The sequence below is a fragment of the Anomaloglossus baeobatrachus genome, chromosome 6, assembly GCF_048569485.1.
Source record: "Anomaloglossus baeobatrachus isolate aAnoBae1 chromosome 6, aAnoBae1.hap1, whole genome shotgun sequence".
NCBI lineage: Eukaryota > Metazoa > Chordata > Amphibia > Anura > Aromobatidae > Anomaloglossus > Anomaloglossus baeobatrachus.
Window position 1 is genome coordinate 468,816,036 of NC_134358.1, and position 23,515 is coordinate 468,839,550.

Consider the following 23,515-nt stretch of genomic DNA (forward strand, 5'->3'; position numbering starts at 1 on the left):
CTGCCGGCAGTGTTTTCTCTGGCTGGTCTCCCCAAGATCAGTGATTGTTTTCTCTTGTTGGTCTACTAGGCATTGCTCCCACCTGGCCAGAATTCTACTTCATACTAATGAGGGGAAATACCCCCGAAACAGCTGTCTGTGGATGGCTACCTGGCCTTGGTATTTCTCTTGTCATATCTTTAAACTCATCAAGAGTTGGATATTGACTAAAAGGGCCACTTAATATGGTGGTTATGGTGGTCTCCTAAAAAGAGCCACTCCTCTGCTAGGTCCTTTCCAGAGGGATATCTGGCTATTTTCCGTGTCGAGACTCCTAACAGAGGCTTCACGGACCTTTTTGATTTCCATTGATATATTTGTAATTAGTAACAGAAGTCTTTGAGTATAGGACAGCATGATGTAGGGGTCAAAATACTGAATTCAGGGATGTGTCACTTATGCTGTTGTTTCCACACAATGAAGTTTTATCACCAGGAGATTATCACTGCCAGGACTACAGCTCATAAACCTGCTAGTCTGACCATGTCCACTCCTCTAATAAGCAGCTCACTGTCAATAGACATTGTACACACAAAACTATGGTGTGGGTGGAGTTAGCTTTCTGAAATCTGCTACATGCTAAATCTACGAACTCTGCTTATGTCACAGGTGCTGCACCCAGTAAATAAAGTGACACATCGCTGGAATCAGGGTCCCTTTTCCTTCAGTATGCCGCTCTCAGATGAGGTAGCAAAAACCTGGTGACAGATTCCCTTTAAAATTATACAATGCTCTAATTCGCTCCACAAACCTATATAGTAACAAATGCACCTATAAATATGCAAGATACTTCTAGTCTCTCTTCTGTCATCTATGTATTTATATACTGTATCTATATCAAATCTTTGTTAGTAGTAAAAAAGAAATTGATTGAAGACGTACCTCTCGTGGTGATACGATTCTTCTGGGCCTTGGAGCTTCTTGTTGCAGCTGATATACTACAGATAATTGACAACAGAAATATATTACTATCTTTTTCAATTCCTTTTTATACTTATTTTTAGAAAAGGCTAAGGATCCACATGTGGCTCACAGGCCCGTGATATGTGGCTCATAGCTGTCTGCCAACCTGGCGCATTAACACCAGGTCAAGCAAATGAAGACCAGGTCTCCAGATGGTGACTTTGTGAGTAGCCCCATACACAAAAGTAGAAATAGATACGCATATATTAGACTTGGTATGCAAAGATACTGCCAGTCAGAAGCTGGATTCGATAGTGTGGTGGGAGTGATTGATGACAGAATACCGAAGGTGAGTACTGTGGGATACTTCTCGACGTAAGGATACTGAATCAGTGCAATAACAACTGCAACTACTAGTGGCAGTGGTAATGTCAATTTAATTGCGCTGCAGCCAATCATTGGGCTCTGCAGCTCCGCTAATATAGACATTACAAGTAACTGAGTGCAGTGATGGGCTGCAGCAGTATTGATGTGACATCACCACTGCTACTATTATTTGGATATGAGGATAAGACACTGTTCACATAGTGTTTCTGCAGTGTACTCGGGGGTTGTGTCAGAATCACAAAAAAAAAAAAAAAAGGGACTCAAATGAACCAAAGATATTGAAATGAACTCCACTTGTGCGGGTTCTGAATGGGTTCTTATTTTCAGAAAAAAAAGTAGCAGACTTAGGCCTGTTTCACAGGTCACTGAAAAACACAGACATTTTTCACTGACGTGTAAAAAACGCATATGTCCTTCCGTGTGCCGTGATTCACGGCACATGTGGGTTGTCCATGTGCAATCTGTGAGCCGTGCTTTGTGATTGCACATGGCGATAAACTCACCTGTCCTGGGTCCTGCTGTCCATGGTGTTGAACTCTCCCGGATGCTGTGTCCGGCCGCCACCGTGTCACCTTTGCAGCTACTTCCAGGCCGGATGTGCTGTGCATAAATTAATATGCATGACAGTAATTAGCCGGGCAGGAACCAGCAGCCAGCAATGGTTGGAGACCGCATCGCTGGAGAAGGTGAGTATAAAATCATTTTATTTTCAATGTACGTGTTTTTCTGGGACATGTTTCACGGATCACACCATAGTGTGGTCCGTGGGTCATCAGTGATGCCAGAAAAAAAACGGACATGTCTCCGTGCGGAGCACATGGACACGCGTGTACGCTGCACGGAGACACGGTCAGTGAAAAATCACTGATGTGTGTGCAGACCCATTGATTTTGATGGGTCTACGTATGTTCGTGATTCTGGTACTGATAAAAACTAGCACATACGTACCAGAATCACTGACGTGTGAAAGAGGCCTTAGGCTATGTGCATACGGTGCGTTTTTGCTGCATTTTTTGCCTTGTTATTTCTTTAAGATTTTCACAAATCTGCAGGATTATCCTGATGCCAAAGTAAATGAGAATCCTAAAGTGCTGTGCACAGGTTCAGGATTTTTTTCCTTGCAGATTTTGTTGCAGAAAATATCTGTAGCATGTCAACTCTTTCTGCATTTTTTCCCTGCATTTTCCCCCTTCAAAGCAATGGAAAAAAATAATCAAAAAAGTGCATCAAAATAGAAGGTAAAATGTGGAAAAAAAGCAGCACAATGCGCATTTTTCCTACGAGAACATGCAGATTGTCCTGAAACAAATCTGCAAAGTAGCCTAAGGGGTACTTTGCACGCTGCGACATCGCAAGCCGATGCTGCGATGTCGAGCGCGATAGTTCCCGCCCCTGTCGCAGCTGCGATATCTTGTAATTGCTGCCGTAGTAACGAACATTATCGCTACAGAAGCTTCACATGCACTCACCTGCCCTGCGACGTTGCTCTGGCCAGCGACCCGCCTCCTTATTAAGGGGGCGGGTCGTGCGGCATCATAGCGACGTCACACGGCAGGCGGTCAATAGAAGCAGAGGGGCAGAAATGAGCAGGATGTAAACATCCCGCCCACCTCCGTCCTTCCGCATTGCAGCCGGGACGCAGGTAGGAGATGTTCCTCGCTCCTGCGGCTTCACACATAGCGATGTGTGCGGCCGCAGGAACGAGAAACAACATCGTACCTGTCACTGCACCGGCATTATGGAAATGTCGGACCCTACACCAATGATACGATAACGACGCTTTTGTGCTAGTTAATCGTATCAAAAAGGATTTGCACACTACGATATCGACTGCGACGCCGGATGTGCGTCATTTTCGATTTGACCCCACTGACATCGCACCTGCGATGTCGTAGTGTGCAAAGCCCCCCTTAGTCATCACATTTCAGGAGTAAAACACCCTGAAAAGTTGGGCAGAAAAATGGTGCGATGTTTTGCATTTTCACATCAGTCACAGCCATATCAGCCAAAGTGGACAGAGCATGTGCAGCAGTGGGGGTGTCACAGCTCACCTGACAAGTTCTTTAAAAGTTAAGCTACTTTAGTGGTGTGCCCCTCTTAATGATGGTTGTGCGGGAGGAAGATGAACCTAACGCATTATGACTGGCATATAAAACACCAGTCTTAATGAATCGGGCCCTATGTTTCTGTGCTCGTTTGAAAAGATGGACACTTTCAGAAAAAAAAAGCATACACTGAGTTCAAGTGCACTCCATTCAGGTCACAGCAGCCTAGGGCTCCATCAGGGGTTTGTCTGAATCCTGTCTTCTTGGGGATTCAGACAGACCCCCTGATGCAATCCATAAATGTAATGTGAACAGGGCCCAAGTCATTAGCTGAATTGTACGACTAAGCAGACTTCGTCTTCTCTCCGTGAATGATCTCAAATGATGGCTGAGATATAAGTGTTTCCGAGCAACAATCTGCAGAAAGAAGAAAATGCTTCACTTTGAAAACATTACTGTTCAGGGACAATAGAGAACGACAGGAATGAGTATCAGCGTTGTGTCTCTATGGTAACTAAGAGTTCAGGTAATTGTTTTCTGGAGGACCAGAGCCATTACATGATATCTCGATGTAAATGTCTGACAATGATAGGCTTTACATACAGTCATGGCTCTAGACAATACAGACAATAGGGGAATAACTATGTGTGTTATAAACAAGTTTAAGATGTTATTCTTTTTTGTCATACAGAATTGAGTTCCTAATCTGAACCTTAGAAACAAATTAAAGCTGCCCAAAAAATTAGTATAAACCCCAGCCCAAAAGAAGATTGTCCAATAGTTACCATCACCAACAGGACCATTAAAGGGCCTAGGTGATCTAGAAAACCCTCTTCCTTGTCCCCGATCAGGAAATTGTGAGCTCATCACTACTGTCGAAACAAACGCCTTGCTGGTCCTTATAGGACTCTACAAGGATTATTCTGAATATCTCAACTGGTTCCCTACTCCTATGAAGATTATGTAGCTGCTGGAGAAGCCCCTTTCTGAGACAGCCACTTTTCCATAGAGGGCAGAAATGTCTTATTGTCATCTTTGTCTTCCGGATCACCATATTTATTGATATTGTGCCTATTTTGCAGCACTTTTGCCTGGTTCCACTTCAATAGTAAAAACTGCACCAGTATTTCTAAACATGGTTTATGAGATACTCATGAGGGCTGTGACTAGTCGTACGGATGTTAGTTCCCTGACTAGTCGGCCCACTTAGCATGTCATGCTTTACCGTACAACAGCCAGCGTCATGGCACTATGAGATAAAGCCGCGCATGTGAACGACTTTGTAACAGTCAGCTTTCAGGTTCTTTGATGGCGGGTGTATGTGTCCTGGCTTCAAAGAGGCTCACTGCCCATGATCGGAAGTCATCTGCACTTCTGGTCATGCGCACTACTCAGAAGTCGGGTGTATGCGTCCCGAGTTCAGGGAGGAGTAGTGTGCATGACCGGAAGTGCGGATTACTTCCGATCATGGGCAGTGAGCCTCTTTGAAGTCAGGACACATTCACCTGGTGTCAAAGGAGCTCAATGCTAAGGGTACAAAGCCGCGCGTTGCATTGTAAAGCATGTTATAATATCCACAGAGGTGTACTAGCAAGCTAAGTGGGCCGACTAGCCAGGGAAATAACGCCCTTGTGACTAGTCCCCGCGTTCATTAGCATCGCATAAACGGTCTTTAGAAATACTGTTTCTAAAGATCTCTATATCTATGCTACTAAATAGAGGGACGGTTAGGCAGGGATTACAGATCTGCACCCAGAACTGTTCATGGTTTTGGGTGCACTGAGGACCTGACAGGTTCCCTTTAAGTAGTCACACATGAAGGTAACACCATTTGTCCTATGACATGTACTTTAAATATTCTAGGTTGCAGTCCGTATCCACAAAGCATCAAATATTAATATAAAATTGTCTCTTGGATTCACGTGGTCTCAATAGGAAGGAGATAAATAACATAAAAGGTAATACTCACAGTATGATTTCCAAATGGGGGGCTGGTATTCCTCTGCATCTAGAAACAAAAAGAAATCAATCCATTACTTGACTGTGCTGGGAAGTGAAGAGATTATCAAATTCATGGCTATCCTGTGGGACTGGCTTCAGGTTAGAAAGACAGACATATTGATAAGACGCGTACACACAGAAAACAATACACCTGCATTTTGCTCCAACAGGTCAAATAAATAAACAATATTCATTTTGGCAGACTGAGTGCTGCAGATGGAAACTGTGCCTCATTTTTAAATTTTTTTGTGAAGGGTCTTTAGGAAACCCTTATGAAAAAGCTTTTGTTGTTTCTCTACTAGGATTCAATTATTTTTTAGCACATAAAAAAAAACCAAAAAACAACTTGGATCAAAAATAAATCCATAAGAACTACGGATTTGAAAGGAGTGCCCCAACTAGGCAAAACCTTCTTAAAAGGAAGCCGTCCTATCCGCAAAACTGGCCCTTTCTAGAGAAATGTAGTCTTACAAACTCACAAAGTAATTATGAAACGGGTTACCCAAAAATATATGACAGGCAAGAAAAAGCCATGCTCTCAATGGTGGATAAAAGTGGGTGTCCTGTATTTACTGTGACTGCGCTTCTGAATGCCCGGCACTTCTGGTCATGCGCAGTAGACCTCTCTGAAGCTGGGACGCGTACACCCGGCTTCATACTGCACATGAGCGGAAGTGCCGGGGCATTCAGAAGCGTGGTCACAGCGAACACAGGTACGCACTACACCACTGGTGATACTGCATTGAATAACATGTTAATACGCCCCTGTGGGCGTTCTAACATGCTAAAAGGGTGGCAAGTTGGGATTTTTAACGTCCTTGCGACTAGTCTCCGAGCTCATTAGCATAAGAAAAAATCCTTTTTCTAAAGATCCCTTTATCTATGTTAGTGTATACAGGGACGGTTAGACAGGTATTAGCAATATATGCACCCAGAACTGCTCATGGTACTTTGTGCATATGGCACCTGACAGGTTCCCTTTAATGACATCCATACACACCAACAAGGAATAACCAATATGAATTGCTTATTTGGCAAAGGAGGAGGCACATCCTCTATAACACTAGCCAAAGAATTTATGAGAACTGCAAGCTAAATCCTCCTGAAGAACCAGGACTGGCTTCAGGTGTTGAGGGCCATTGGAAACAGCCATAGTGGGCACTCTGTCTAGTTCACTGGACAAGCACTGACCACAGTATCCAGATAGGGTTGACCAGGGTTAGTATGTGCTGGCAAGGAACGTGGAAGGCAAAGAGAGAGAAAGCGATCCGGCACAAATTCTCCTTAAGTTAAAATATTCAAGTCTTTATTTGGACATGGTTAAAAAATACACATCGTGAAGACCAAAAAAATCCATTCAGATGGTGCAAGTTCAGATCATGAAGGCTTTACGCGTTTCGGACTAATAACATAAAAACAAAACAAGTCCTTAATCATAAGTGCTTCATGAAGCCAGGGGAGCTACTAAAATAGCCTAAGCGTTAAGGTGAGGAGGAGGGAGGGGTGAGGGTATGCTAATAGCTATTAGCATACCCTCACCCCTCCCTCCTCCTCACCTTAACGCTTAGGCTATTTTAGTAGCTCCCCTGGCTTCATGAAGCACTTATGATTAAGGACTTGTTTTGTTTTTATGTTATTAGTCCGAAACGCGTAAAGCCTTCATGATCTGAACTTGCACCATCTGAATGGATTTTTTTGGTCTTCACGATGTGTATTTTTTAACCATGTCCAAATAAAGACTTGAATATTTTAACTTAAGGAGAATTTGTGCCGGATCGCTTTCTCTCTCTTTGCCTTCCACGTTCCTTGTTACCGGTCGGGTTAGACCGAAGGATCCCGGGCACCCGCAAGGCTGAACAGTCCGGGCAACAGGTGAGCTGAAGAAACCTTTTCTTATTCTCATTGAACTGTTCTACCCTCTTCTTGCGTGCTCCCTGCGGCCCTTTGTGTGGACTGTGTCTAGCATTTAAACCATCATACCCCAGTATATATTTTTAGAGCCTTCTAATGCGGTATTACACAGTTTATTCTACTGTTTCTCCTTTCGCTTTTTTGTGAAGACCTTTTTTGGAACCATTATCCAGACTATCTATTTAAGACTGTCTCCAGAGCTACTACCAGGATTACCATCATTTACCCACTACTCCTAGTATGGATACCTTGGGTTTTTTGGATTGTGAGGAACGGAGGAAGAGGTTGGAGGATGTTTTTTCCGGACAAAAGAATCCCAATAACACACAGACTAGCCATCAACAGGGAGAGCCAACCTATACCTTCTGGGATCTGGAGAAACTCTCCATTCAGCGTTTAAAAACCTGGTGGGATTCTATGACCCTGCATAAATATACGGAAAAACAAATGATCCCGAGGGGATTACGGCTTAAAAAATCCCCTACATTTTCCTTTTCTGAGGAATTTAAAGAGAGCTGGAATTCTATCCTCTCATCCTGCTCGTTGAAGCTTATGGATCTGATTATCCTAGAGGAAAAGAAACGCATTCAAAATCTTGATGACCAAATTAAAAAAGTTCACACTTATTTGGTGGAGACATATGATCCCACGGATTTCGACAGACTTAATATACGACTCAGGAGTACTGTTGATAAAGTGGAATCCGATATAATGGACTTAAAACAAAATAAATATAGGAGAGACACCAAAGACTACGAGTCCAACCAGGTCTACACGTGGCATCTCAACACCAAGTCCAAATCCATTTTAAAAAAACAAAATCAAGGACAACGCAATGGAAGGACAGTCTATTTTTCCTCTACAGAAAATGATTCTGCCAACGACAGCACCAGCTCATATGAATCCAACAGGGGTACCCATCCCCCACATGCGTCAAAAAACTTTCCAACAAGAGACGCAACCCACGGAGAGGGGGCAGAAAGCACAGACGGAGGAGGGAGGAGATATTACCTCAGGTCCAGAAAACACCGTTATTGGAGAAATTGAATCTTCAAGACCCCCCAGAAACCACAGTGGTGAATTTATCTGCCTCTATTTTGGACTCAGTTCAGATTGGGATCCTTCAAAAAGGACTTAATTTTGCCCCTAGTAACAGAGCTGATTTATTCCGAACTATAACTGACATAAATAAATTTATAAGGAACCTTACAATAAAACGACATTTTTTTGATAAAGAAAGTGAAACAAGTGACGATCCACCAAAATCACCAACCACCATTTCTACGATTATACCTTTACACCTGAGTCTTAGGGAACAAATTGCGGTGACACATTTACAAGAACTGGGTAACACCTGTACTAGAACACCGAATCCCCCGAATTTTGCCACTAAGAACCCTGATTTTTACCCCATCGCTTCAAGGACCCCCATCATGGACACTTTTCAAGATCTTATGGAGTCCGAAGTTAGGGACATACTGACCAAAACGCCCCATATTCATGAGAACCTTACATCTAAGGAAAAGAGAGCTCTGGGTGTTCTAAAGAATAACGATTATATTGTCATCCGCAGGGCTGACAAAGGTGGCGCCGTCGTTGTTCTGGACAGTGCCTTATATGTAAGAGAGATTAACAACATCTTGTGTAATGAATCCACATATAAGAAACTAACATGCGACCCTACACTGGATATTTCATCCAAATTGCAAACTCTCTTACAACGAGGCTTTGAATGGGGTATCCTTACCAAAAAGGTTCAAGAATACCTATACGTCGACTCCCCCATATGCCCCATATTTCAGGGCCTCCCTAAGGTACATAAGGATTTGTTTCCCCCACCACTTAGACCTATAGTGGCTAGCACCAAGTCCCTATTAAGCAACCTAAGTGATTGGATAGACCACCAGATTCAACCCTTAGCTAAACGTTCTGTGGGCTATATTAGGGACACCAAGAGCCTTTTGCAAAATTTAGAAAAAATTCCATGGACTGAGGATTCCTATTGGATAATGAGTGACGTGGAGTCACTATATCCTAGTATCCCACATAGAGAGGCTATCCAAGCCCTCTACTACCACCTTGAAAAGTATAGCCCTTTTGAAGATACACACAAGGAATTTATTCTTATGGCTACGGGTTTCCTGTTGACTCATAATTTTTTTGAATTTAACGGTGACTATTTTCTCCAGATGGCAGGATGTCCGATGGGAGCAAGTTTCTCCTGTGCCTTGGCGAATATTTACATGGCCTATTGGGAAGAACAGTATATCTATATAGACAGCAATCCCTTTATAAATAACATAGTTTGGTATGCCAGGTATATAGACGACCAAATATTAATCTGTAGGAATAATCATTCTAGTACCCCCCAGGAGAACATGAAAGCTATTAACACCTACTTTGATAATAATCCTCTTAATTTGAAATTCAAAATGAATCTTTATGCAGAGACTGCCCCCTTTTTGGACGTCATGTTATCTGGAGATATAATATCAGGTTCCATTAAATCTACCCTCTACAGGAAACCCACCAGTGGAAACTCCTCTCTTCATGCCACCAGCTGCCACACCCCCCACACTTTGAAAAATTTACCTGTGGGTGAGTTCTTACGGGCCAAACGTTTATGTTCCACAGGAGAAGCCTACCACAAAGAGGCAGCTTGCATTAAGGGAAGACTCAGTCGAAGGGGATACTCAGAGCAGATTTTAAAGATGGCTTCCTCCATCGCTGATAATCGTTCCAGGCTCACATTACTGGAGGATCGCCCCACATCCCCTAGACGTAAAGATTGTATAACCTTTTCTACCCCCTATAGTTCAGACTTCCCCCAAATTAAGCAAGCCATTTTACGCTTTGTTCCTTTACTATGCCAGGACACCACTTTAAATCACATCCTCAAATCAGGAGTTAACATAGTGGCTAGGAGGGCTTGTACAATAGGGAATATTGTGGCCCCTAGTAGATATACCCCTAAAAAATCTGGCAGATCGAACAAAAACTGGCTCAGCGTACAGGGCTCTTATAAATGCGGTTCTAATAGGTGCAATCTTTGCAAATTTATGCTGAACAACAAATTTCTTTCAGGAAAAAATGGTGAGAGTTTTGAAATTAAATCCTTCATCAATTGCTCCTCCACGCATATAATTTATGTTGGTACATGTATTTCCTGTTGTAAAAATTACGTCGGCTGCACCTCTCGAGCGCTGAGAACTAGAATCTCAGAACATACCCGCATTCCCACAGCTGCCCAAGATAAAACTTCGCTGAGTTATGCTACATTAGTCAAGAAACGCTCCCTATCAGGATTAACCAGGCACTACATCGAGTGTCATGCTGCTGACTTCTCCACCCTGAAGATCACAGGCTTGGAATTTATCCCAAGACCTCCACGAGGTGGGGACTGGTTTAAAGCCTTACTATTAGCCGAAGCCAAATGGATCCTGAAGTTAGATTCTAGATATCCGAATGGATTCAATTATCGTTCGGATCTGCGATTTATCTTTTAATTATACACCAGAATTTACCTAGGGTTAACCATATAAAACATCATGACTGCTGGTAATACCATACAGGCTTCCTGACCATTGCGATTTATTTCTACCTCTACTCTCACTTTACCCCCCCCCTTTCTTTTCTCTTTTTCATCCTTTATTCACACATATATTTTTTACCATTATATATATGTAATTTTACATCCATCCTTATCTGCATTTTTTATGGATTAAAACTTGTCAGGAAGAGGTTGTTTATTAGTTGGACGGTGATAGTTTTTTCTATTTAATTATTTGATATTCATATTTATCTATTTTTTTCCCACTCCTTACAGGTATATGTTTATAAATATATATACATATTTCACCTTCCTTCATTTTGTATTGTCATCTCATCTCATTTATAGAGTTATATTTGTTCATTTAAAAGGACCTTTTTTATCTAGCTATAGGCGTCTTATTCCATTTTTATTTTAATTTTGGATATAATAACATATTCTATTCCAGGCCATATAGCAATTTAAATATAGGAGCATATTTAATTATCGTCTGTTTCTTAATTCCATATCTTGTCCTGACACCGTTATTTGGGAAGTATTTATCCCATATTAAATTATGTGATCGCCAATAGCGCTCTTTAATGAACTAGGTTCCTTTCACTCTTTAATATATATAATTTTATAGCTAAACTATAGATGAAATTAACAAGATAATGAAATCAAGAAAAAGAATAACAACGGAATAATAACACAATTAGATCGTGTTACACATATTTATTTTCATTTATATTTATTTATTTATCTCTATTTTCATCTTTTCAGCTCTTTACATTTATTTTCAATTAGGGATCAATCATATAGATTAACAATGGGTATATTTAGTGTCTGACTAAATTATCACCGTTTACTAGACATGGTTATTTCCCGAATGGTTGATCTTTCCCCTCCCCCCTTCCCCCCCCCCTCCCCCCCCCCCTCCCCCCTCTTTTTTTTTCCCTTCACTTCTTTCTTTCTTTTTCTTTTTCTCTTTCTTTTTCTTTTCCCTTTATTCCCATTTATTATGACCATAATATTTATTTTTGCCCATTCCTACTTAGAACTGCTGAACAAAATTAATAAGCACAGTTGTTTTGATTATTATAAGCAAGAATGTCATTGCTCGAGCTTTTTTGCCTTTTTAATTTTTCATGAGCATCGGAGACGGGTTGTGACATTCAGAATATGGTTCACTACCCAATCATAATAAATACATGTGCTTACATACATACATTATTTATTCCCTGAGATCAATTTTACAGTCGCAAATATCAATCCTTTGAGTCTAATATAACTATGTGGAAAGGTGAAAGGGTGTTACTTTAGTTAACTTCAGAGCCTTATATTTACATCAATCCCTGCAAATCACGGTTAATCTTTAACCCCCATTTACCAAACTTTAATGGTAGCTCTATAATATGGGAAGACAAAATAAGCATCCAAACTCTCACCTGTCTTCCCTCCCTTCCTCTCCCCTGTGTTCCTTTCAGAGCAATTAGCATACCCTCACCCCTCCCTCCTCCTCACCTTAACGCTTAGGCTATTTTAGTAGCTCCCCTGGCTTCATGAAGCACTTATGATTAAGGACTTGTTTTGTTTTTATGTTATTAGTCCGAAACGCGTAAAGCCTTCATGATCTGAACTTGCACCATCTGAATGGATTTTTTTGGTCTTCACGATGTGTATTTTTTAACCATGTCCAAATAAAGACTTGAATATTTTAACTTAAGGAGAATTTGTGCCGGATCGCTTTCTCTCTCTTTGCCTTCCACGTTCCTTGTTACCGGTCGGGTTAGACCGAAGGATCCCGGGCACCCGCAAGGCTGAACAGTCCGGGCAACAGGTGAGCTGAAGAAACCTTTTCTTAGTATGTGCTGGCGTCTGCTCAGATTTGTCTACCGGTGACAGCATCACACAATAGGGACTGTAAACATCTTTGTAAGATAAGAGAAGGTATCCTTTTAGAGAAGCAATAACATAATGTCTACACAAGTTGTACTTTTGTACATTTCTGTATGCGGAATCAGTTTTCTAAGCCTTTCAGGTAAATAATAAGTATTCTGTATTAACTTGGCTCATCTCATACTTTTACTGTAACTCATGCACATTATCGTACAGTCACCAAATGTAATTTACTTACAGAAATGGATATCATTATTTACGATTCCACGAAGACATGTACATTAAGCCAACGCAGTATATGACTACTGCCAGTTATGCGGCAACCACTAGATGGATAGCTTACTCTGACCACTGCAGGCTCTGCACATCGCGGAAGATTAAATCCATATGTCACTGTTGTTTTCAAATTATATTTAGTCTCCACGAATTGAAAAGAGCAGACAAAGTAATAACTATAGTAATGGTTTGTACGTGCCGAATACGGGTGACGTTCCATAAAAATAAGGAATGTCTCTATACTTTTAGCAACTCCAACCACGAAGTGCCCACATTATTCTGGACATGTACCATTTTTTTTAACTTTGTCTATGCTTCTCGATATAGAGCAAACCTTTATAATGGAGACAGAATTACTGTGGCAATGTGCACGTGCCATCAACAACAGACATATACAAATAAAGAAAAGGGGGCAAGCCAGGAGGACACTGGAGGAGGAATATACACAGTGAACCCGGCCCACACAGACCTGCTTCCGTTACACACGTCATTTAAAGTGCAGGGTATTTCTGCAACTTTAATTAAAGATATTTCATCAACCAAAGCATCACATCTTTCTACAACAGCTATGCCTGGATTCAGCATCCTAGCGTCGGTATGGAACTGCCTTTATCTCATATCGCAAAATCCTGGTGGTTGGTCCTCTTTACATTTTTAGTACTTTTCATCAATTTATACATTTTTTTTATTATTGCCTCTAAGAAACTTAAACTTGAAATCACTTGTACAATACCCTGTAATACTTTGATAATTTTACAATAAACTGCAATATCAATAGACTATGCTGGGCTTCATAGTTGTACAAACATTATAGTTGTTATGGTCTTTAGTAGACCCCTGACTGCTATGTGGAGGACTAATGGATGGGCACTGCATGGGTCAAGTCCATATCCACCCTATTATATGCTGCATCCGAGCAACTACAGTAGAGTGTAAACCACAGTTGGCATCCATGCTGAGCTCACTTCAAACAGTGCAGGTCCCAGCAGTGTTATATATAGTCTAACTCAGTGGTCTCCAAACTTTCTTACCTAGAGTGCCATATAATGCTCTGAAAGAGGGATGCGAGCCATTTCTAGTCCCCTCAACCAGGGCTGTGGAGTCGGAGTCGGACTCAGAGCTCATTTTGGTGGAGTCTGAGTCGGTATTAAATGCACCGACTCCTAAAATATATAATAAATTGGGGACAGTAGTGCAATGCAGAATGTACTGAATTTTTTACTAAATAATAACATTTAGTATAATGCTTATATTTAAGTGAAAAATGTATTGTAGTACAATGTGAACATTAGACATTTAATTATTTTTCTGATACAATAATCAAGATATTTAGATAGAACAAAATATATTTATCGGAATACAACTTTAGAACACAAAAAACTAATAAATTGTAAATATGTAATACAATATGTAAATAAATAAATATAAATATTATATATATATATATATATATATATATATATATATACACACACACAAGATATACAGTTAGGTCCAGAAATATTTGGACAGTGACACAAGTTTTGTTATTTTAGCTGTTTACATAAACATGTTCAGAAATACAATTATATATATAATATGGGCTGAAAGTGCACACTCCCAGCTGCAATGTGAGAGTTTTCACATCCAAATCGGAGAAAGGGTTTAGGAATCATAGCTCTGTAATGCATAGCCTCCTCTTTTTCAAGGGACCAAAAGTAATTGGACAAGGGACTCTAAGGGCTGCAATTAACTCTGAAGGCATCTCCCTCGTTAACCTGTAATCAATGAAGTAGTTAAAAGGTCTGGGGTTGATTACAGGTGTGTGGTTTTGCATTTGGAAGCTGTTGCTGTGACCAGACAACATGCGGTCTAAGGAACTCTCAGTTGAGGTGAAGCAGAACATCCTGAGGCTGAAAAAAAAGAAAAAATCCATCAGAGAGATAGCAGACATGCTTGGAGTAGCAACATCAACAGTCGGGTACATTCTGAGAAAAAAGGAATTGACTGGTGAGCTTGGGAACTCAAAAAGGCCTGGGCGTCCACGAATGATAACAGTGGTGGATGATCGCCGCATACTTTCTTTGGTGAAGAAGAACCCGTTCACAACATCAACTGAAGTCCAGAACACTCTCAGTGAAGTAGGTGTATCTGTCTCTAAGCCAACTGTAAAGAGAAGACTCCATGAAAGTAAATACAAAGGGTTCACATCTAGATGCAAACCATTCATCAATTCCAAAAATAGACAGGCCAGAGTTAAATTTGCTGAAAAACACCTCATGAAGCCAGCTCAGTTCTGGAAAAGTATTCTATAGACAGATGAGACAAAGATCAACCTGTACCAGAATGATGGGAAGAAAAAAGTTTGGAGAAGAAAGGGAACGGCGCATGATCCAAGGCACACCACATCCTCTGTAAAACATGGTGGAGGCAACGTGATGGCATGGGCATGCATGGCTTTCAATGGCACTGGGTCACTTGTGTTTATTGATGACATAACAGCAGACAAGAGTAGCCGGATGAATTCTGAAGTGTACCGGGATATACTTTCAGCCCAGATTCAGCCAAATGCCGCAAAGTTGATCGGACGGCGCTTCATAGTACAGATGGACAATGACCCCAAGCATACAGCCAAGGCTACCCAGGAGTTCATGAGTGCAAAAAAGTGGAACATTCTGCAATGGCCAAGTCAATCACCAGATCTTTTTTTTTTTTAAATTCTTTATTTTACATACCAACTCGTGACATTGAAAAAACTTTCTGCTCCACAAGGAGCAACATGAAAAATATCAGGGATATAACGTTGACATAAATCCTGACCTCCAGTATCCTTATGCTTCCCGTCTGCCATCCCTACGAGTCTGGTCTGATTTTAACCTTTTATTTTGAGAACCAACTCTATACAAAGAAAGAAGAACATTTAGCAGAATGAGAGAAAAGAAAGTCCTAAAAGAGAACATCATAAGTTGTGTATCAGGAACAGGAAGAAGGTGAGAGAAAGGGGGGTGAGGGAAAAAAGGTGAGAAGAGGGGGGGAAAGGAGACCGAGAGGGAGAGGGAGAAGAAGAGAAAGAGAGAGGGAAAAGACAAAAAAAAAAAAAAAAAAGGGGGGGGGGGGGAAAGAGGGAAGAATGGGGGGGGGGTTTGGGAGAAAAGGGGGGGGTGGAGAAAGTCCAGGGGGATTACCCCACACCCCCACCAGGTCGCTCCCGCGGGTCAGAGAGCAGTCTTATGTGGTCTGTAGAGGAGGTGAACTCCATCCATGGAAGCCATGTCCCGTAGAAGTCCCCCCGGCGATCATTAAGAGAGGATGTCAAATCCTCCATGTGCATTAAGTCGTTGACCCTTGATACCCACTGAGCCACCGTGGGGGGGTCCATAGACTTCCAGCCAAGAGGAATACAGGACCTGGCGGCCATGACTAGGAATCTCAGCAAGGAACTTTTATATTTAGAGATCGGGAGTCCCGTTAATTGTAGTAAAAACAGCTCTGGTCCCAGTGTCTCCTTCGTCCCGGTCACCTGTCTGATTACCTGCTTCACCTCTGACCAAAACCTCTGCAAAGAGGGACATGACCAGAAGACATGTACATAGTCACCCTCCTCCAATCCACACCGCCAACACGCAGGGTCCACTGAGGGGAATATCCTATGCAGCCTAGACGGGACTCTATACCACCTTGCCAGCAGTTTATAGTTGGCCTCCAGCAATCTGGAGCTGATCGATGTTTTATGTGCTAACATTAAAATTTTGTCTCTTTGCGTGACAGTTAGGGCCATCCCCAGATCCCTCTCCCACTGCTGCAGGTATGCCGGAATGGGCAAGTCTCCTGGGTCTGCTAGCATGGTATACACTAAGGAGAGCGAATGCCGAAGAACACCCCCCTCTAAGCACAGTTTTTCAAACCTCGTGGGGGGCCCTGCATACTGAGTGAAGCAGGGGAGGGAGCGCAGAAAATGCCTCAGTTGCGTCGCTCTCCATCTCCCCATGGGATTCGGGGTCAGGAGACTGCGGATATCCTCAAGAGGTAGCCAATCCCCCCCTCTTCCCAGATGACAAGCTCTAAATCTACCCCCCTGAACCCAACCCCGAAAGACAGGGTCCGAGAGGCCAGGGCGGAACTCCGGATCTCCCAATATGGGCGACATGCAAGAGGGCACAGGGAGGAGAAGGCGCCGAATCTCGTTTTTCGAGCAGCATTCCAGGGTAGCTCCAATAAGTGGGTGAGATTTCAAATTTGTCGGGGAAAAGTGCAAAAGCCAGGGAGTGGCCGGGAGATGTATGTCCGAGAAACTCTGTTCCAGTGCCACCCATGCCTTTGTCTTAAAGTGGCGGCACCAGTCTAGTACCCTGACCATGTGAGTAGCCCAGTAGTATTTTTTCAAGTCGGGGATTCCCAGACCTCCTCTGTTCTTAGGTCTACACAGTAGGGAACGGGAAATTCTCGCCGGTTTATTTGCCCAGATAAATTTAGTTTGTAGTGAAGCCACATCCCCGAAAAAGGAGCCCGGGATCCGAATCGGCAGGGACTGAAAGAGGTATAATAGCCGAGGAAGTATGTTCATCTTTAATATTGCACACCTCCCGAACCAAGTAAAGTAGCCCTTCCCCCAACTTGCGCAGTCTGTTCTAATAGATTGCAAGAGAGGAAGATAATTTAATTTGTAGAGTTGACTAATGTCCGCTGCCAACTGGACCCCCAAGTACCTCAGGGAGTGACTAGACCACCTAAACCTAAAAGCAGATTGAAGCGAGACTACCTGTTCTTGGGGTAGAGATACATTTAAAGCTTCGGACTTTGACATGTTGATTTTAAAATTAGAAAGAGAGGAGTAAATTTCCAACTCTCTCAATAAGTTGGGGAGGGAAACCTGTGGATTAGTTATGAAAAAGAGTAGGTCATCCGCATATGCCGCAATTTTGTAGTTGGAGCCGTCAACCCTAGGGCCCGATATGTTAATGTTTCCTCTTATTTGACATAGTAGGGGTTCCAGGGTCAGAATGAAGATCAGGGGCGATAAGGGGCAACCCTGTCTTGTGCCATTAAGAATGGGGAATCTGTCTGAGTTGAGACCGTTCACTCTAACTGTTGCCGATGGGATGCTGTACAGAGAGCAGATCCACTTGAACATCATCCTCCCCAGCCCCACCACTCGCAATACCTCCTCCATAAATATCCAATTAACTCTGTCGAACGCTTTTTCTGCATCAGTCGACAAGAGCATGAGTGGCGTCCCTTCCGTTTTAGCCTTATGGACTAAATTCACCGCCTTAGTTGTATTGTCTCTTGCTTCTCTTCCCCTTACAAACCCTGCCTGGTCTGTGTGAACAATTTCCCCTATCAGCGGGGACAGTCTGTCCGAAATAATTCTAGTAAAGAACTTCAAATCCGTATTGAGGAGGGATATTGGCCTGTAACTTGAGCAGGAGGAAGGATCTTTGCCCTCTTTAGGGATGACTACTATGTTAGCGGCTAAGGAATCCCTCGGCAACGGGGCTGCATCACATGATGGGATATTGTTAAAGGCTGAAAGGAATGGGGGAAGCAGTAGAGTGCCCATTTTTTTTATAGTATTGCAAAGGGAAACCATCTGGGCCCGGGGCCTTGCCTGTGGGGGAGTTTTTGATTGCGGACCAATACTCCTCCTCGGAGATGGGCCTCTCCAGTGCCGCCGCATCCTCGGGTTTAAAATGTTTCAAGCCGGAATCCAAGATATATTTCCTTATGCGTTGCCGCAGCTCCGCCCCAGCTCTCTCGGACCGTCCCTCGTCTATAGAGTAAAGCGAGGAGTAAAAGTCTTTAAAGGCGGATGCGATGTCCTTCGGCAGTGTGGCCCACCCCCCTCCAGGAGTTTGCACTTTAGGGACATATCCCCTCGCCCTCTGAGTCCGCAGGGCACGAGCCAGTGCCCTGCCACTCTTATTACCGAATTCGTAGAAGTGTCTTCTACACTTGGCTAGTGCTCCCTTGGCTTTGTGGTATAGTAAAGTACGCAATTCCTCCCTCTTCCTACCCAGCCTGACTCCTATCTCCCCTTCCAAAGACCCCTTATGTGTTACTTCCAACTCCCTTATTTCGGCTAAGAGAGATGTGACCTCCTCTGCCCGTTCCCTCTTCAAACGTGAACCATGCTTGATGAGTAGACCCCTTGCCACGCATTTGTGCGCCTCCCAGACAATATTAGGGGACACCTCCCCCTTTCTGTGGCTGTCAAAATATTCAGTCAAGGCCTCCCCCAGTTCCCGCATCGTCGCCTGGTCCGCAAGTAATGAAGTGTTCAGCATCCACTGTCCCTGTCTTCTGATGGAACAGTCGAGGGAAATAGTGACTGTGATCAGAGCATGATCAGAAAAGGATATGCACTCAATCGACGCATCCACCAGAGAATGAAGGTCCCCATGTCTGAGGAGGAAAAGGTCCAACCGTGAATAGCAGTTATGAACAGCTGAGTAAAATGAAAAGTCTTTGTCTGATGGGTGCATCAATCGCCACGTGTCTATCAGTTGGTGATCATGTAATCCCCTTCTCATCCGGCGTAGTGCCTTTTGTGGGAGACTGGACACCCCCTTTGAGCTATCCCTCGACGGTTCCAACACGACATTAAAGTCACCCCCCAGAATCAGGGTACCCTCTGAGAATTCCTCAATCTGCTCAAGATAGCGTATCAAGGCGGCACACTGACCCTTGTTGGGCAGATAAACTGCCACAAAGGTGACTATTTGAGAAACAATGCGTCCCTTGAGCATTAGGAGCCTTCCCTCGGCATCCGACCGAGAGTCTAACGGTTCCCAGGGGAGCGTATTAGACAGCAAGATGCTTGTGCCCCTTGATCTAGGATCCGGGGAGGGTGAGTGGAGTACTATTGGATACCTTCTGTCCGTGAGTCTGTATGGTCTGGATTCGCAGTAGTGTGTCTCTTGAAGAAAGGCGACCTGGATTCGGTTTCTCCATAGGAGGTTCAGTAGTATAGAGCGTTTCTCCGGGCTGTGGAGTCCCTTGACATTCAATGAGCCCACTCGTAGCTCATGCTGCTTTTGTTTCACCATGCTCTGTCACAGGAACCCGGGTGGGGGGGAGGGGCGAGAGAGAGGAGAGAGAAAAAAAAAAAAAAAAAAAAAAAGGGGGAGGGGGAGAAGGGGCAGGGGAGAAGAGAGAGGGAGAAAAAAAGAAAGGGGGAGAAGAAAACTTCGAGATTAGAAAAAAGAGAAAACAGAAACTCAAGAAGATAACCGGAAAGTAGAGAAACAGTTAATATACTGTTCGTAGAACCGGGGACCAGCCCAGGGACTACTTAAGGGAAAAAACGGGGACACGAACCGACACACGGCCAGAGCGCTACCCCCGCGCCCTTCTTTTTCCTGCTGGCCGGCCCCTCCCTCCCAAACCTAAGGATGGGTCCGCCAAATAACCTCCCACTAACCCCACCCCCCAGAACAAGCTTATAGAAACTTTGCCCCCCCCCACCCCCCCCAGCCCACTATCTTAGGATCCACCAACGCAAATGTTTTAGACATCCCCCAGAACATTGTGTCCATTAGAATTGATTTAACGCCTAGATTGTCATTTTTTTCTTTTTTCTCTTCTTTCCCTCTGAGGCGTAGGCTCACAGAAGACCCTCCCAGCTCCCGTCTCCTTCACCACCAGCATTGCCTCTGCTCAGATCTTGCTCATATAGAGCCTTCATTCTCACGGGACCTCTCTTTGAGCAGGGGTGGCTCCCCCCTTTCTCCTCCTCTGCTCCGTATAGGCCTGAGGCTCCCAAGCCGTCCAGTCCGGAACCGAGCAGTCCGAAATATCCAGAAAGGCACAGAGATTCGGGAGCTCCGAGTGCCTCCTCAGAAGGAACACCGAGTCCCCCTTACGCACAATCAGGTGGAAGGGGTGGCCCCATCTATAGGTGGCGTTCGCTTCCTTTATTCTAATCAGGAGAGGTTTCAGCAGACGCCTCATATACAGTGTGCGGCTGGATACGTCCGGGAACAACTTTACCATAGCACCGTCTATTTTCACAGGGCCGTGTGCCCAGGCCCCCTGCAGGATCTTTTCTCTGTCTCCATAGTAATGTAGGCGGCATAACACATCCCTGGAGGTGGGCGTGGGTCTGGTGCCGGGCCTGGCAACCCTATGGATTCTATCAAAAAGATAAGTAGCCTCAAGCGGACGATCTGTGACCATGTTGAAAATGGACAGGACTTTAGAACGCAGGAGATCCTGGGGCCAGTTCTCCGGTATACCCTTCAGTCTGACATTATTTCTCCTGCTCCTGTTTTCTTGGTCATCCAGGAGCAGGGCCAGGTCTCTGATGTGGGCATTAGAAGATTCACAGTCCCTTTCAATTCGCTCCATTCTGCTCTCCAGGGACTCCTGTGCTTGCTCCGTTGCTTCAATTCTGTCCTCCAGCACCACCATTTCCTCTCTCAGGGTGGACAGCGCCATCTGTTGGGAGGATTCAATTCTGGTCACTACATCTTCCAGGTCTTTTTTGCTGGGGAGGGCTAGGATAAGCTCCCTGAGAGCATTTATGTCTTCCTGCGGAGGGCCCGAGGGCAGGGTGCTTTTTAAGGACAGGGGCGCTGTGCGCTCCAGCGGGGGGGGGGACCCCTGGGTGCAGAGGATGGCAGGTATTCCCGGATCGCATGATCCCCCAGGGGCCGAGGTCACCGCCTCCCCCGCAGCAGCATGTATGGAGGCAGGCCGCGAGGAATGCTGCGCGGTTCCCCCCCCACCCCTCCAGCCCTCCCTACCTGGGCTCTCTCCCTTCTGTATCAGTGCCGGGGCCCTGCGCCGCTCCTCCCCACCGCTGGTCTCCGGTGCAATGCTGCTGGCTGTGGGAGGGCGCCGGACCGCGCCTGGGGAATTCCCCGTCGGAGGGGGCCGCGAGCCCACCGGCGCCATCTTGCTTCGGGCCGCCAGCGGAGGCTCAGTCCCAGACGCCGCCAGGTACCTGGATATGCTCCCCTGGGAGTTCTGACACGCCGTGGGGGAGGCAGGAGCTGCAGCACTACCCGGTTTCTTCTTTGGAGCCATCCTGGGTAAGCGGGGTCAGCGGGATATAACTGTAATCTTTTGTGGGCGCAGGAGCTCTGGGAACAAGCTTCCTCACGCCGCCATGTCCAGGACACGCCCCCCAATCACCAGATCTTAACCCAATTGAGCATGCATTTCACTTGCTCAAATCCAGACTTAAGACGGAAAGACCCACAAACAAGCAAGACCTGAAGGCTGCAGCTGTAAAGGCCTGGCAAAGCATTAAGAAGGAGGAAACCCAGCGTTTGGCGATGTCCATGGGTTCCAGACTTAAGGCAGTGATTGCCTCCAAAGGATTCGCAACAAAATATTGAAAATAAAAATATTTTGTTTGGGTTTGGTTTATTTGTCCAATTACTTTTGACCTCCTAAAATGTGGAGTGTTTGTAAAGAAATGTGTACAATTCCTACAATTTCTATCAGATATTTTTGTTCAAACCTTCAAATTAAACGTTACAATCTGCACTTGAATTCTGTTGTAGAGGTTTCATTTCAAATCCAATGTGGTGGCATGCAGAGCCCAACTCGCGAAAATTGTGTCACTGTCCAAATATTTCTGGACCTAACTGTATATATGTAATCTACTGTATATTACATAGTGTATTACATATTTACAATTTATTACAGTTTGTGTTCTAAAGTTGTATCCAATAAATATATTTTATGTTCTATCCAAATATCTTGCTTATTGTATCATAAAAATTATTAAATGTCTGATGTTCACATACACATGTTCATGTATTACAATACATTTTTCACCTAACTATAAGCAATATATGTAGGAGTCGGTGCAAGAGATATTGAGGAGTCGAAGTCGAAGGTTTGGTTTACCGACTCCACAGCCCTGCCCTCAACCCAGGGTAGTGACATCCAAAGCCCTTATTACCAGAATAATGACAGCCAAAGTTACTCATAGAAATCACACCAAGGCAGTATACCAAGATCCAGGGGTTCCCACCTTGCCCTGGTTCAGTATTTTTGCATCAAGTACTACAAACACACTATAACATCAAGATTCAAGCACCTCCTCCGACTTACAGCATCATTCCATCTCCAGATTTATTCTTTATCTCTAAATCCCCTAAGGCCCTGTGCGCACTTACCAGATTTTGCCGCGGATTTCCTGCGGTTTCGCTGCATGTTTCGCTGCAGAAAATGTTCATAACATCTGTGCAGTGATTCACCAGCAAAACCTATGGGAAAAAAAAAAAATCCTGTGCGCACTATGTTGAAATTGATAGCTGCATGTTTTGCTGCGGGATTCCCGCAACAAAAACAATTGCATGTCACTTCTTTTCCGCACATCGCTGCGGGATTTCACTCCATTGACTCCAATGTAATCGTGAAATCTCGCAGGGAATAACGCAGGCAGCAAATTCTGTGCAGTTCACTGCGTTTTCCTGCGTTATTCCCTGTGGTATTTCGCGGTTTACCTGCGGTAATGTACATCGCTTGCCTGCGGTTTTACAGGGAAGTGATGTCATTATGACAGGAAGAGGAAGCGGAGCAGAGAGTAAAC

General features: G+C 44.0%; 1 protein-coding gene across 2 annotated transcripts in view; it reads right to left on the reverse strand.

The window, feature by feature from the left end:
- Nucleotides 1-23,515, reverse strand: part of CHN2 (chimerin 2) — a 519,880-nt gene that overhangs the window by 291,127 nt on the left and 205,238 nt on the right. For both annotated transcript variants that reach the window (XM_075315321.1, XM_075315322.1), the window contains exons 2-3: nucleotides 5,344-5,382; nucleotides 922-977 (exon numbers count right to left, since the gene is read on the reverse strand). In XM_075315321.1, the coding sequence (XP_075171436.1) occupies nucleotides 922-977; nucleotides 5,344-5,382 (95 nt within the window). The remainder of the gene's footprint in view (nucleotides 1-921; nucleotides 978-5,343; nucleotides 5,383-23,515) is intronic.